The sequence below is a fragment of the Tachyglossus aculeatus genome, chromosome X1 (genome assembly GCF_015852505.1).
Source record: "Tachyglossus aculeatus isolate mTacAcu1 chromosome X1, mTacAcu1.pri, whole genome shotgun sequence".
Taxonomy (NCBI): Eukaryota; Metazoa; Chordata; class Mammalia; order Monotremata; family Tachyglossidae; genus Tachyglossus; species Tachyglossus aculeatus.
Genome location: NC_052101.1, coordinates 16,265,530 through 16,277,936, shown reverse-complemented (window position 1 = coordinate 16,277,936; position 12,407 = coordinate 16,265,530). Strand labels below are relative to the sequence as shown.

The 12,407-nt window shown below is 47.7% G+C and overlaps 1 protein-coding gene across 1 annotated transcript in view; it reads right to left on the bottom strand.

The window, feature by feature from the left end:
• LOC119950115 (xanthine dehydrogenase/oxidase-like) overlaps positions 1–12,407 on the bottom strand; it is a 49,490-nt gene that overhangs the window by 16,570 nt on the left and 20,513 nt on the right. Inside the window, exons 16-25 of the mRNA XM_038772114.1 lie at positions 12,086–12,169; positions 11,453–11,622; positions 9,564–9,687; positions 5,983–6,102; positions 5,317–5,419; positions 2,694–2,818; positions 1,519–1,652; positions 1,297–1,384; positions 494–580; positions 82–273 (exon numbers count right to left, since the gene is read on the bottom strand). Of these exons, the coding sequence (XP_038628042.1) occupies positions 82–273; positions 494–580; positions 1,297–1,384; positions 1,519–1,652; positions 2,694–2,818; positions 5,317–5,419; positions 5,983–6,102; positions 9,564–9,687; positions 11,453–11,622; positions 12,086–12,169 (1,227 nt within the window). The remainder of the gene's footprint in view (positions 1–81; positions 274–493; positions 581–1,296; positions 1,385–1,518; positions 1,653–2,693; positions 2,819–5,316; positions 5,420–5,982; positions 6,103–9,563; positions 9,688–11,452; positions 11,623–12,085; positions 12,170–12,407) is intronic.

Below are 12,407 nucleotides of genomic sequence, written 5' to 3'. Positions count from 1 at the left end.
GAGCAACCAGTGGTCTTTATACCAGTGGACAGATCAGCACAGTCCTCCACATGCAGTGCCCGAAGACTCTCTGCCTCTTACTTCCTCAGGTGGGCGGCCACACTTCATGACAACTTCACTCATCCAGGACTCGGTGATTATCATCGCCTGGGGCCCCCCGAAGCCCCGGAAGGCCGTGTTGGAGGGCAGGTTGGTCTTGCACAGTTTCCCGGTGCCCCGGATGTTGGGGATTTTATAGCAATTGTCTAGGTGCCGTAAAGCTTTGTTCATGACCTGTTCAATGAGAAGGGAACACAGGAAGGAACTCCAGATTTTTATTTCTTTCTATTCAAAGGGTCTCAAAAATTAGACTAGGGTCTAGTTTCCTTCATTCCTAGGTCTGTTTCTCTGATTTCTGCTGAGCCACCTGAGCTCAATTCTTTAAAGCTTGTTCATGAAGGAACTGCATTGAGTCTTCTCCAAACACAGGACCAAAGAGGTTGGTCTTACTTACTCTCTCAGAGAACTCTATAGAGTTGCCTGCGTTGCTGTAGTGATCGATCTCCAAAGCCACGACTCTCCCATCCTTCATGAAGCCAACCTAATCCAAAAATAAGTACCTCAGTTACCATCTCTTGATGATGATGATGATGGCATTTATTAAGCACTTACTATGTGCAAAGCACTATTCTAAGCGCTGTGGAGGTTACAGGGAGATCAGGTTATCCCACAGGGGGCTCACAGTCTTCATCCCCATTTTACAGATAAGGGAACTGAAGTCCAGAGAACTGAAGTGACTTGCCCAAAGTCATACAGCTGACAATTGGTGGAGCCGGGATTTGAACCCATGACCCCTGACTCCAAAGCCCGGGCTCTTTCCACTGAGCCACACTGTTCTCTGTTCTTCTTGTAACTTCCCCTCCCATTTCTACCCACACAGGAAACCCCAAGGGATAGGAAGGGGAACTGAGAATTTCCTTTAAAAAAAGGGTGTGTTGAAGGAACAATATAAACTCGAGAGCTACTCAAAAAAACCCTGAGCTAGGGGAAAATTTTCCCATAGGCACCCAAATTTGGGTGTGGGGTAAAGACGAGGAGAAAACACTGTTTACAACCCTACTTTCCCATAGTGCTTTGCCTGCAATGTCACCCCCACTCCTTAGGCAGAGAAGACAGAGGCTCAAGGAGATGAAAGGATTGACACTTCATCACCTTTCTCACCCACCATCTCAGTGAGAAAGTGGCAGAGCTGGAATTGGAACACTTGTTCGTTGCCTTCCTCTCCGACTCCTATGGTCAGTCCCCTCCATCCCGTACCTTATAGCGGGCCATGAAGGGATGCCTTCCGCCCGTCACCAGCATGTCCTCATTTCGGTCCAGCATGCAGCGTACGGGGCGGCCGGTCCTGGGAAAGACATTGCTACCTCTACCATCTTCCCAGACTCTCCCACCCTGCTCCCAGGCCCAATTCCACCTTTAGACAACCGAGAAGTTGTTTTCTTCAGCCTGCTCTATTTTCTCTCTGGCTTGGCATCTTACTTGTGGGCTCCCACAGCAACCACTGTGCTCAGCAGTGCACTTCTGTAATCTTTCCCTCCAAAGCCTCCTCCCAGTCTCTTCACACAAACTGTGATCCTGTTGAATGGGACGCCCAAGGCCCTGGCAACAAAATCCTATGGGAAGAAGGCATCAGTTGGGATGGATCGTTTCAGCAGGAAGAATGACAGGAGGGCTTCATCTGGCTGGATGCCACTCAAAACCAACCTTGCCCGCTCCCATGGGACAGCTCCACTCCCAAAAGAGAGGCAGTTCCAGGGCAGACCATCCTGCCTGAGCCTTTACACTAGACCTGAGGGCTCTCTGGGAGGCTGAACAAGAACTCTGGAAAGTAGCACTGCAGGATGTTCCAGGACAGATTTGTGCTTGTTGCACTACGATGTATTAATCAAGAAAAATTCTTCAAGAAGATGTGATGAGCCGCTTATATTGGCTCTTGATAGATTGTATTCATAGTTTAAATTGTGAAGTCACCCGATCTTGCAACCAGAGGAGCAGCTCTAGCAGGGAGAGGGAGGTGGGACTTGTCCCTGGAGCTGATTCCCTGCAGGGTTCGGGAGAAAGAGTCAGTTTGAGGACACATGTGGATTGTGAGGGTAGGGAGTGGACCAGAGGGGTTTGGCAAATTGAAGCGGTTCTCACCCAGCTCCTTGAAAGAGATATTGCCCATCTCGGGAATTTCCTTCCAAACACCTCAGCCCTGGGAGCTGCCACCCCTCCAGGGGACAGAGAGGTTGCTCTGGCAGGGGCAGCAGGGGCAGAATCTCTAATATGACTGAGCAGACCACCCACTGGGGACACACATGGGGAATAATCAACCGGTGGTATTTATTGAGTGCTTACTGTCTACAGAGCATTGTTCTAAGTGCTTGGGAGGGTACAATACAGGAGAATTAGCAGACATATTCCCTGCCCATAATGAGCTTGCAGTCTAGAGGAGAAGAGGCCAGGCGGGTGGCAGACTGCATCATATGGCTGGCAGAGATCAATCATAGGGGACGCAGCACCATATTGGGTCATAGTTCAACCCCTTCTACTAGAAACTGATAGATGTCGTAAGACACCCCATAATCGAACCAAACATCTCTGATGAAAGTCGCACCTCCATTGAGGCCCCTGCTGGATTCAACCTTAAGTGGATTGTTAGCAGGCATTACCTGAAGGCTCATTGGGCACTGTGTGGACACAAAAAGCTCCATCTCTCCTTCTTCGCCTTTCGGAACGGCAATACAGCTATGAGTCTCCAGGTAAAAGTGCTCCTGCCCACCAACGTGCACCTCTCCTAAACAAATGAAAACAGTTGATGGGTCAGTGCCCTACACTGTGATCTTGCATTAATTTCTTTCTCCTCACTGGTCTCCCTGACTCCAGGCTCTCCACTCTCCAGTTCATACTTCACTCTGTGCCCAGGTTATTTTTCAAAAACGTTGCCGTACACACATTTCTCTCCAAAAACCTCAGATGGCCACCCAGGTACTTGCTGAATAAGCAGAAACTCTTGACCATTGACTTTTTAAAGATATTCGTGAATAATAATGATAATATAATATAATTATAATATAATATAATATGATGATAATATGATAATATAATAGAAGCAGTGCGGTTCAGTGGAAAGAGTCCGGGCTTTGGAATCAGAGGTCACGTGTTCAAATCCCGGCTCCGCCAATTGTCAGCTGGGAGACTTTGGGCAAGTCGCTTAACTTCTCTGTGCCTCAGTTACCTCATCTGTAAAATGGGGATTAAGACTATGAGCCCCACGTGGGACAACCTGATCACCTTGTATCTCCCCAGTGCTTAGAACAGTGCTTTGCACATAGTAAGTGCATAACAAATACCATCATCATAATAATAATAATAATGGCATTTACTAAGCGCTTACTATATGCAAAGCACTGTTCTAAGCGCTGGGGAGGTTACAAGGTGATCAGGTTGTCCCACGGAGGGCTCACAGTCTTCATCCCCATCTTACAGATGAGGTAACTGAGGCCCAGAGAAGTGAAGTGACTTGCCCAAAGTCACAAAGCTGACAACTGGAGGAGCTGGGATTTGAACCCATGACCTCTGACTCCAAAGCTCAGGCTCTTTCCACTGAGCCATGCTGAGCTTGCACTCTAGAAGGGGAAACAGTATAAGTAAATTTATAATAATGTACCTATGTAATAGGTACATAGATGCCATGGGGCTGAGGGAGGGGTGAATAAAGGGCTGCCAATCCAAATGCAAGGGTGACAAAGAAGGGAGTGAGATAAAGGGAAATGTGGGCTTAGTTGGGGAAGGCCTCTGGAGAAGATGTGTTTTTCCTAAGGCTTCAAAAGTGGAGAAAATGATCATATATCAGACATGAAGAGGCCAGGCCAGAGTCAGGACATGGGCGAGAGGTCAGTGGTGAGCTAGACAAGATAGAGATAGGGAGTCAGCAAGGAGGCTGATGCAACAATCAAGGCAGGATAGGATAGTGCTTGGAATCACGTGGTAGCAGTTTGGATGGAGAGGGAAGGGCGGATTTTAGCAGTGTTGTGAAGGTTGAACTGATAGGATTTGGTGACAGATTGAATATGTGGGTTGAATGAGAGAGATGAGTTGACAATAACGCTAAGTTTGCGGGCCTGTGAGACAGGGAGCATGGTGGTGCCATTTACAGTGATGGGAAAGCCAGGGAGAGGTGCGGGTTTGGATGGGAATATGAGGAGTTCCGTTTTGGACATGTTAAGTTTGGGATGTTGGCAAGATAGCCACTAAGAAATGGCCTGAAACCAGGAGGGAATGAGAGAATGTAGAGAAGGAGAGAGATCAGGACTGGAGATGTAGATCAAGGAACTTACAACCTCGTTTGGGAGATGTACATTGAAATAAATTACAGATACAGGAAGTAGCAGACTAGAAGGCTATCTACATAGGGCCGTGGGGATGGGATGAGTATGAGTGTTTAAGGGGTACAGGCCCAAATCTAGGCAAAGCACTAGGGAGGGAAAATAGGGTAGGGAAATGAGAGGTTAGTCAAGCAACTTACCCATGTTCACCTCCCGCTATACCTCAGTTCGCACTCTTCTTTCCTTTCAAACTAATCTACTCATTGTGCCTTGTTTCTATTGCCTCCAACCTCATGCTCCTCTGTCCTTTGAAATCTGATAGATCACAGTTCTCCCTATCTTTCAAGCCCTTCTGACATATCACAACCCGCTCCCTCCACCCCCAGGAAACCTTCCCCGATTAAATTAGGAAGGCTTCCCTGATTAGAGAAGCAGCATGGCTCAGTGGAAAGAGCACAGGCTTGGGAGTCGGAGGTCATGGGTTTAAATCCTGACTCTGCCAATTGTCAGCTGTATGACTTTGGGCAAGTCACTTCTCTGTGCCTCAGTTACCTCATCTGTAAAATGGGGATTAAGACTGTGAGCCCCCCGTGGGACAACCTGATCACCTTGTAATATCTCCAGTGGTTAGAACAGTGCTTTGCACGTAGTAAGTGCTTAATAAATGCCATTATTATTATTATTATTAAACTTGAATTCCCTTTGTTCATATCCCCTAAACTGCCTTTTCTGCACTTCTGTGCCACCTAAGCAGTTGTCTATTCCCACCCTTCCATAGCACATTTGTGCATGTCTTGCATACTCTATTACTTAAGCACTAACTTAAATATTTTTTCTTCCACCTCCGATTGATTGATCGATTGCTTGATTCCTCCCTGGGCCCCACGATCAGGCATTTGGCTTCTGTTCAGACTAGGCTCAGCCTCGATCGCCACGCTCAGGGCTGGGCAAGACAATTTTCCGGTACCTTCAAGGATGTGATCGGCTTCAGCAAAACCCTTCTGAAGGTCTCCTTTCTCCATCTTCGGCAGAAAGGAAGTCTTATGAAAGGACTTATTCTTTATGGCATCCTAAGAAAAGAGTAACACATTCAGATTTCCATACCAGTTCATAATAATCATTGTGGTATTTGTTAAATACCTGCCAAACACTTGTACTAAGTACTGGGGTAGATATAAGATAATCAGGTTGGACACCGTCTCTGTCCCAAAAGGGCTTCACATTCTAAATGGGAGAGTGAGTGGGTACTGAATTGTCATTTTAAGGTGAGGGGACTGAGGGCAAGTGAATTGCTCAAAGTCATGACAGCTGGCAAATTGTGGGGCCAGGATTAAAACCCGGATTCTTTCCACTAGGCTATACTGCTTCCCTGTTGGAAGAGCAAGACGATAAGTAGTGCTCAGAGAATCAGCCCCCTGCGCCTCCTGCTCATCATGGTCACTGGGGTAAAGGGAGGGAGGTCACTGGAAGAGTCAGGTAATAGGCTAGATGCCACCTCTTTCCTCCAGAGGAAATTCCACAGCCACGCAGAGGGATCGAGCCCTGTGACAAGCAACCACTGAGCTGGAAAGCAGTTTGGGGAGGATGGGGTGGGCAGTGAGGGACAGGGAGGGCAGGGCCAGAAGTAGCCCACCTCCATCGAGATGATCGCCGGGAGCTCCTCGTAGGCGATCTTCACGGCTTGGGCGGCTCTCTGGGCGTGCTCAGGGGTGTCGGCCAACACGGCTCCAATAATGTGCCCGACGCAAGTGACCTACCGGTAGACAAATAGACTCCATTGCTACCTCCCAGCAGAAAACCCAGAAAGGCCAAGCTCCCTTTTCCCCTCGCCCATTTCACTTCCTCCTGACTTGCAAAAACTCATCCCCAAGCCTTCTCTTTCCTGGCTCCCAGCCTTTTCTCCATTTGTTCCTCCTCTGCCTCTCATCTGCTCTCGAGGCCACTCCCTACCCCCACACCCTCCAACTCCCAGCTGCAGCTGTGCCCTATGGAACCCATCCCTGCTGATTGCTCTCTCCCTTTTCTCCACAGCTGGAGTTTCATTTCCCCCAGGCAGCTTTCCCCAGTTAACCTTGGCAGTTGCCCCAAACTCCAGCACAGTGGATCCTGGAACCTCTCATCACCCATTCTTGTGCCTGTGGATGTTTATTTTGATTATGAGCTTGACCGTCTTGTCTCCCCTATTAGAACGTGAACTCCCTGAGGGAAAGGGCTCTATGCATTCTCTAATACTGCCATCATCAGCATCATCTTCATCATCATTTCTAGTATTGTGTACCTAAACTGTGCAAAGCCTTACACTAAAAGCTGAAGGGAATTACGGACGGAGGAGCCTACTAACTAAAGGGGGAAATCAAGTAAATCAATCAATCATATTTATTGAACACTTATTGTGTTCTGAGTACTGTACTAACCAGTGGGAAAGTACAATATAGCAATAATAATACTTATTATTATTATAAGAAGCAGTGTGGCTCAGTGGAAAAAGCATGGGCTTTGGAGTCAGAGGTCATGGGTTCAAATCCCAGCTCCACCAATTGTCAGCTGTGTGACTTTGGGCAAATCACTTCACTTCTCTGGGCCTCAGTTCCCTCACCTGTAAGATGGGGATGAAGACTGTGAGCCCCCCGTGGGCCAACCTGATCACCTTGTAACCTCCCCAGTGCTTAGAACAGTGCTTTGCACATAGTAAGTGCTCAACAAATGCCATTATTATTATTATAGTGGTATTTGTAAGCACTTACTATGTGCTAGGCACTGTATCCACTGGGGTGGATACAAGAAAATCAGGTTCGACACAGCCTCTGTCCCATGTGGGGCTCACGGTCTCAATCCCCATTTTACAGGTGAGGTAACGGAGGCCCAGAGAAGTGAAGTGATTTGCCCAAGGTCACACAGCAGACAAGTGGCGGAGCCGGGATTAGAACCCATGACCTTCTGATTCCCAGGCCCTGCTCTATCCACTACACCATGCTACAGAGTTAGTATACATTGCATAAAAGTAAGAAGATTATTCCTTAGTTATGAGATAAAAATATGTCCATTGTGTTCTTTGATTATTGAGGAAGTTGTAGGAGCATTTGACTAAAACTTGTGAGAGTTATTCAAGGAGGGCTTCATGGAGCAAGTGATTTTTCCAAAAGTAGGGACTGTATCTGATCACCTAGTACTTACTTCAGCACTTTGCAAAATGTGAGAAACCTAGTAACTGCTTAATAAATATCATTAGTGATTAATTAATAGAGAGGGAATCTGGGTTCACTGGGAGGATACAGATGGGATGAGTCCCAAATCTACATCTTCAATCCTGATCTCTCTCCTTCTCTGCAGTCTCGCATTTCCCCCGTCTTTAGGACATGTCTACTTGGATGTCCCTCTGACATTTCAAATTTAGCATGTCCAAAACAGAACTCTGCATCTTCCCACCCAAGCTCTGTCCTCCCCATGGTTTTCCCATCACCATAAACAGCACTACCATCCTTCCTGTTTTAACCTTGGCATTATCCTCGACTCATCTCTCTCATTCAACTCACTTATTCAATGTCACAAATCCTGTTGGTTCAACCTTCACAACTTCACTAAAATCTGTCCTTTCTTCTCCATCCAAACTTCTCCCATGTTAATCCAAGCACTTATCCTGCCCTCTTTTGGTTACCATGTCAGCCTTCTTGCTGAGCTCCTTGCCTTCTGTCTCTCCTCACTCCAGTCCAACCTTCATTCCACTGCCCGGATCATTTTCTACAAAAATGATCAGTCCCTTATCCTCCCCATCCTCAAGAACCTCCAGAGGCTGCCCATCCACCTCTGCATTAAACAGAAACTCCTTACCACCGGTTTTAAAGCATTCATGGATTCATTCATTCAATCATATATATTGAGCACTTACTGTGCAGGACACTGTACTAAATGGTTGAGAGAGGAAAATACAACAATAAACAGACACAGTCCCTGCCCATAACAAGCTTAAAGCATTCAATCAGCTTGCCCTCTATGACCTTACCTCACTGCTCATCTACTACAACTTCACTTCACTCCTCTAATGCCAAACTACTCACTGTATCTCAATCTGGGCTATCTTGCTGCTAACCTCTTGCCCACATCCTGCCTCTGGCCTGGAATGCCCTCCTTCTTCATATCTGACAGACAATCATTCTCCTCCAAGAGGCCTTCCCCGACTAAACCCTAATTTCCTCTTTTCCCACTCCCTTCTCTGTTGCCCTTGGACTGAGATTTGCTCCCTTTATTTACCCCTTCATCAGCCCCACAGCACTTATGTATACATACATTATTTATTTATTCAAAGTAAAGTCTATCTCCCCCTCTAGACGGCAACCCTTTTGTGGGCAGGGAACGTGTCTACCAATTCTGTTAAATTGTACTCTCTCAGGTGCTTAGTACAGTGCTCTGCACAGAGTAAGCATTCAAAACATGATTGGTGAGAAGGAATGGGGTAAACAATGAGTTGGAAGAGGGTTGCCAGGGTTGATTAGGAGATTTACTGGGAGGAACAGGTAGACGATAGATGTGGAGTTCCTGACATTGCATCAGACACATTGAGGAGGCCCAAAATATGCTCGTTGATTGACAAGTCGGAAATCTGATTTGAGATACTGATGATTGAATGAATGAATGAATGAATCTTCCAGACTGTGAGCCCGCTGTCGGGTAAGGACTGTCTCTATATGTTGCCAACTTGTACTTCCCAAGCACTTAGTACAGTGCTCTGCACACAATAAGCGCTCAATAAATGTGATTGATTGAATGAATGAATGAATGTCGCCAAAGCCCTTAGACTTCAGTCAGCTGTTGGCACCTTTTGCCCAAGGGCTCCTCCACCAGGTTTGCTCGGTTGAATCAACCTTTCCTTTCACTCCTTGGGATCGCATTAGAGTAGAATGAAATGGATTTCCAGGAATAGTTTAGACCAGAGCAACCCGGCAGCTCAGGACCTTGGTTGGCCCCTCCATCCCTGCTGGAGCGAAAGGCAGTGAAAATTGCCCCATCGGCTAGCTGCTCTACCCGCCTGGAAGAAAAGGGAGTGAGCAGGTGCCTGCAGTTGAGGCCCAGGGCTGCAGTCAGCCCCTTCAGCCATGTGCTGTGGGATGATTGAGACCCAGGCTTGGGGGCTGCAGATAAAGGGATTGGAGATGGACCACCCCCCTCTGGGGTCTCTGGCAGGACCGCGGCTCAGGGAGAGAAAGACCCAAACGCTACCTCATCATCTGCAAAGACCGTCTCATCATTCTCTAGTCCAGTGATGTTGCTCCCAGGAACGTCAGCAGCCGAGAGAAAGTGGACAAATCCTGGGATTTTCTGAGCTTCTGAAGCATCAATAGACCTGGAAGGAGGAGTCACATGAGCGGTGAAAGAGAGAAAGGGAAAGAGGCTGCAGAAAATCCACTACTCATGTCCCTTCTCTCAGTCTAACTGCATCCTTGGGAGTATATGATGGGCAGACACTATCATGTCTGCGACCCAGATTTGGAAACTGAGGCTAAGGGGCAGCTAGATACACAAAGCCCCAATCAACTACTACTACTAATAATAATGTTGGTATTTGTTAAGCGCTTACTCTGTGCCAAGCACTGTTCTAAGCACTGGGGTAGATACAAGGTAATCAGGTTGTCCCACATGGGGCTCACAGTCTTCATCCCCATTTTACAGATGAGGAAACTGAGGCCCAGAGAAGTGAAGTGACTTGCCCAAGGTCACACAGCTGACAAGTGGCAGAGCCGGGATTAGAACCCACGACCTCTGGCTCCCCAGCCCGGGCTCTTTCCAATGAGCCACGCTACTTCTCTGGGCTATTCTATACTATCCATTGTGAATGTCTGTTGGACTAAGAGGCCTAATTTAGTCAATTAGTGAGAATAATAATAATAATAATAATAATAATAATAATGGCATTTATTAAGTGCTTACTATGTGCAAAGCACTGTTCTAAGCGCTGGGGAGGTTACAAGGTGATCAGGTTGTCCCTCGAGGGGCTCACAGTCTTAATCCCCATGTTACAGATGAGGTAACTGAGGCATAGAGGAGTGAAGTGACTTGCCCAAAGTCACACAGCTGACAATTGGCAGAGCTGGGATTTGAACCCATGATCTCTGACTCCAAAGCCCGGGCTCTTCCCACTGAGCCACACTGCTTCTCTAAGAAGCAGTGTGACCTCGTGAGAAGCAGTGTGATCTTGTGAGAATCAGCATGGCCCAGTGGAAAGAGCACAGGCCTGGAAATCAATATATGGGTTCTAACCCTGGTTCTGCTACATGTCTGCTGTGTGACCTTGTGCAAGTCACTTAAATTTTCTGTGCCTCAGTTACCTCATTTGTCCAATGGGGTTTAAGACTGTGAGCCTGAAGTGGGACAGGGATTGTGAACAACCCAATTGTCTTGTACATACCCCAGCATTTAGTAACAATAATAAGAATAATATTGATGGCATTTATTAAGCGCTTACTATGTGCAAAGCACTGTTCTAAGCGCTGGGGAGATTACAAGGTGACCAGGTTGTCCCACAGGGGGCACCCAGTCTTAATACCCATTTTACAGATGAGGGAAGTGAGGCACAGAGAAGTTAAGTGACGTGCCCCAAGTCACACAGCTGACAATTGGCAGACCCGGGATTTGAACCCATGACCTCTGACTCCAAAGCCCAGGCTCTTTCCACTGAGCCATGCTGCTGCCTGACACATAGTAAGAACTTAACAAGTACCATAAAATTAAAACAAAGAATTAGGATTTCTGACGCTTGCATTCTATGAGAAGGAGCACACAGTACTCCCAGGTTTGTGGGGAGTTTTATCCCTTGACCACAGCCCCACAGGGAAGCAGCATGGCGTAGTGGATAGAACACCTGACTGGGATTCAGATGGTCATAGGTTCTAACCCTGATTCCACCACTTACCTGCTGTGTGACCTCGGGCAAGTCACTTCACTTCTCTGTACCTCAGTTACCTCATCAGTCAAGTAAGGATTAAGCCCCATGTGGGACAGGGACTGTTTCCAACCTGATTACCTTGTATCTACTCCAGCACTTAGAACAGTGCTTGACACAAAGTAAGTGCTTAACAAACACCATCATCATCATCATCATCATCACTCACATGATCCTGGCGTGGGCCTTGGTGCTGGTGACCAGCCTCAGGTAGAGCTCGTTGGAATACAGAGGGATGTCGTCGCAGTACACAGCCTCCCCAGTGGCCTGCATGGCCGCCGCGAGAAGGGCCAAAGGCCGGCCCACCATGTCTTCCTCAGACTGACCCTTGGGCACTTCCTGGGGACAAAGCGGGGCCAATCAGATTCTGGGAAGACTCCGCGGGAAGGTTCTTCTGAGCCACTCTGGTGGCCACGGTCTGAGCCCTTTGACCGGGCGATGATGGGACTGAGAAAGGAAAAGGTGAGAAGAATGCCGGAGACAGCGGAGGAGAAGCAGGATGGGGAAAACTCCATTCCCCCTTCCACCCATCTACTGGAGGAAGAGGGAGGAAACACAGGGGAACAATTGGGAGCAAGAACAGTGACTGCAGGATTCCAGAGAAGAGACAGGAAGATGAAAACAAACTAGTGATCACAGAAGCTTCTTCTCCCAAGGAATGGATCTGCCAGAGAAAGAATCGCTTTTGGATCTGCCTCTCACCCCTACAATGCTACAGTAGGGCCAGGGTCAAAGCCTGTTGCTAGCCAGAACAAAAGATGCCGGAGTTTGGGATTTGGGAGCTGTGGCCTCCTCTACTAACCTGGAAGAGCTGGACGTTGACTGTGGGATGCTTCTGGAAAGGTGTCACGGCGCTGAGCCAGGTGGGGTCCAGGCGGCCGCACTTCTGCAGAAGACAGGGAGCAGAATGCAGAACAGGTCACGGTTTGAAATCCAGCCACTTAAAGCTTCCCAGTTTGTAAAAATGGTGAATGGGTTAATCAATCAATCAATCATATTTATTGAATGCTTACTGTGTGCAGCACACTGTACTAAGCACTTGGGAGAGTACAATAGAAGCAGCATGGACTATTGGAATGAGCACGGGGCCTAGGGGTCAGGGGATCTGGATTCTAATCACAGCC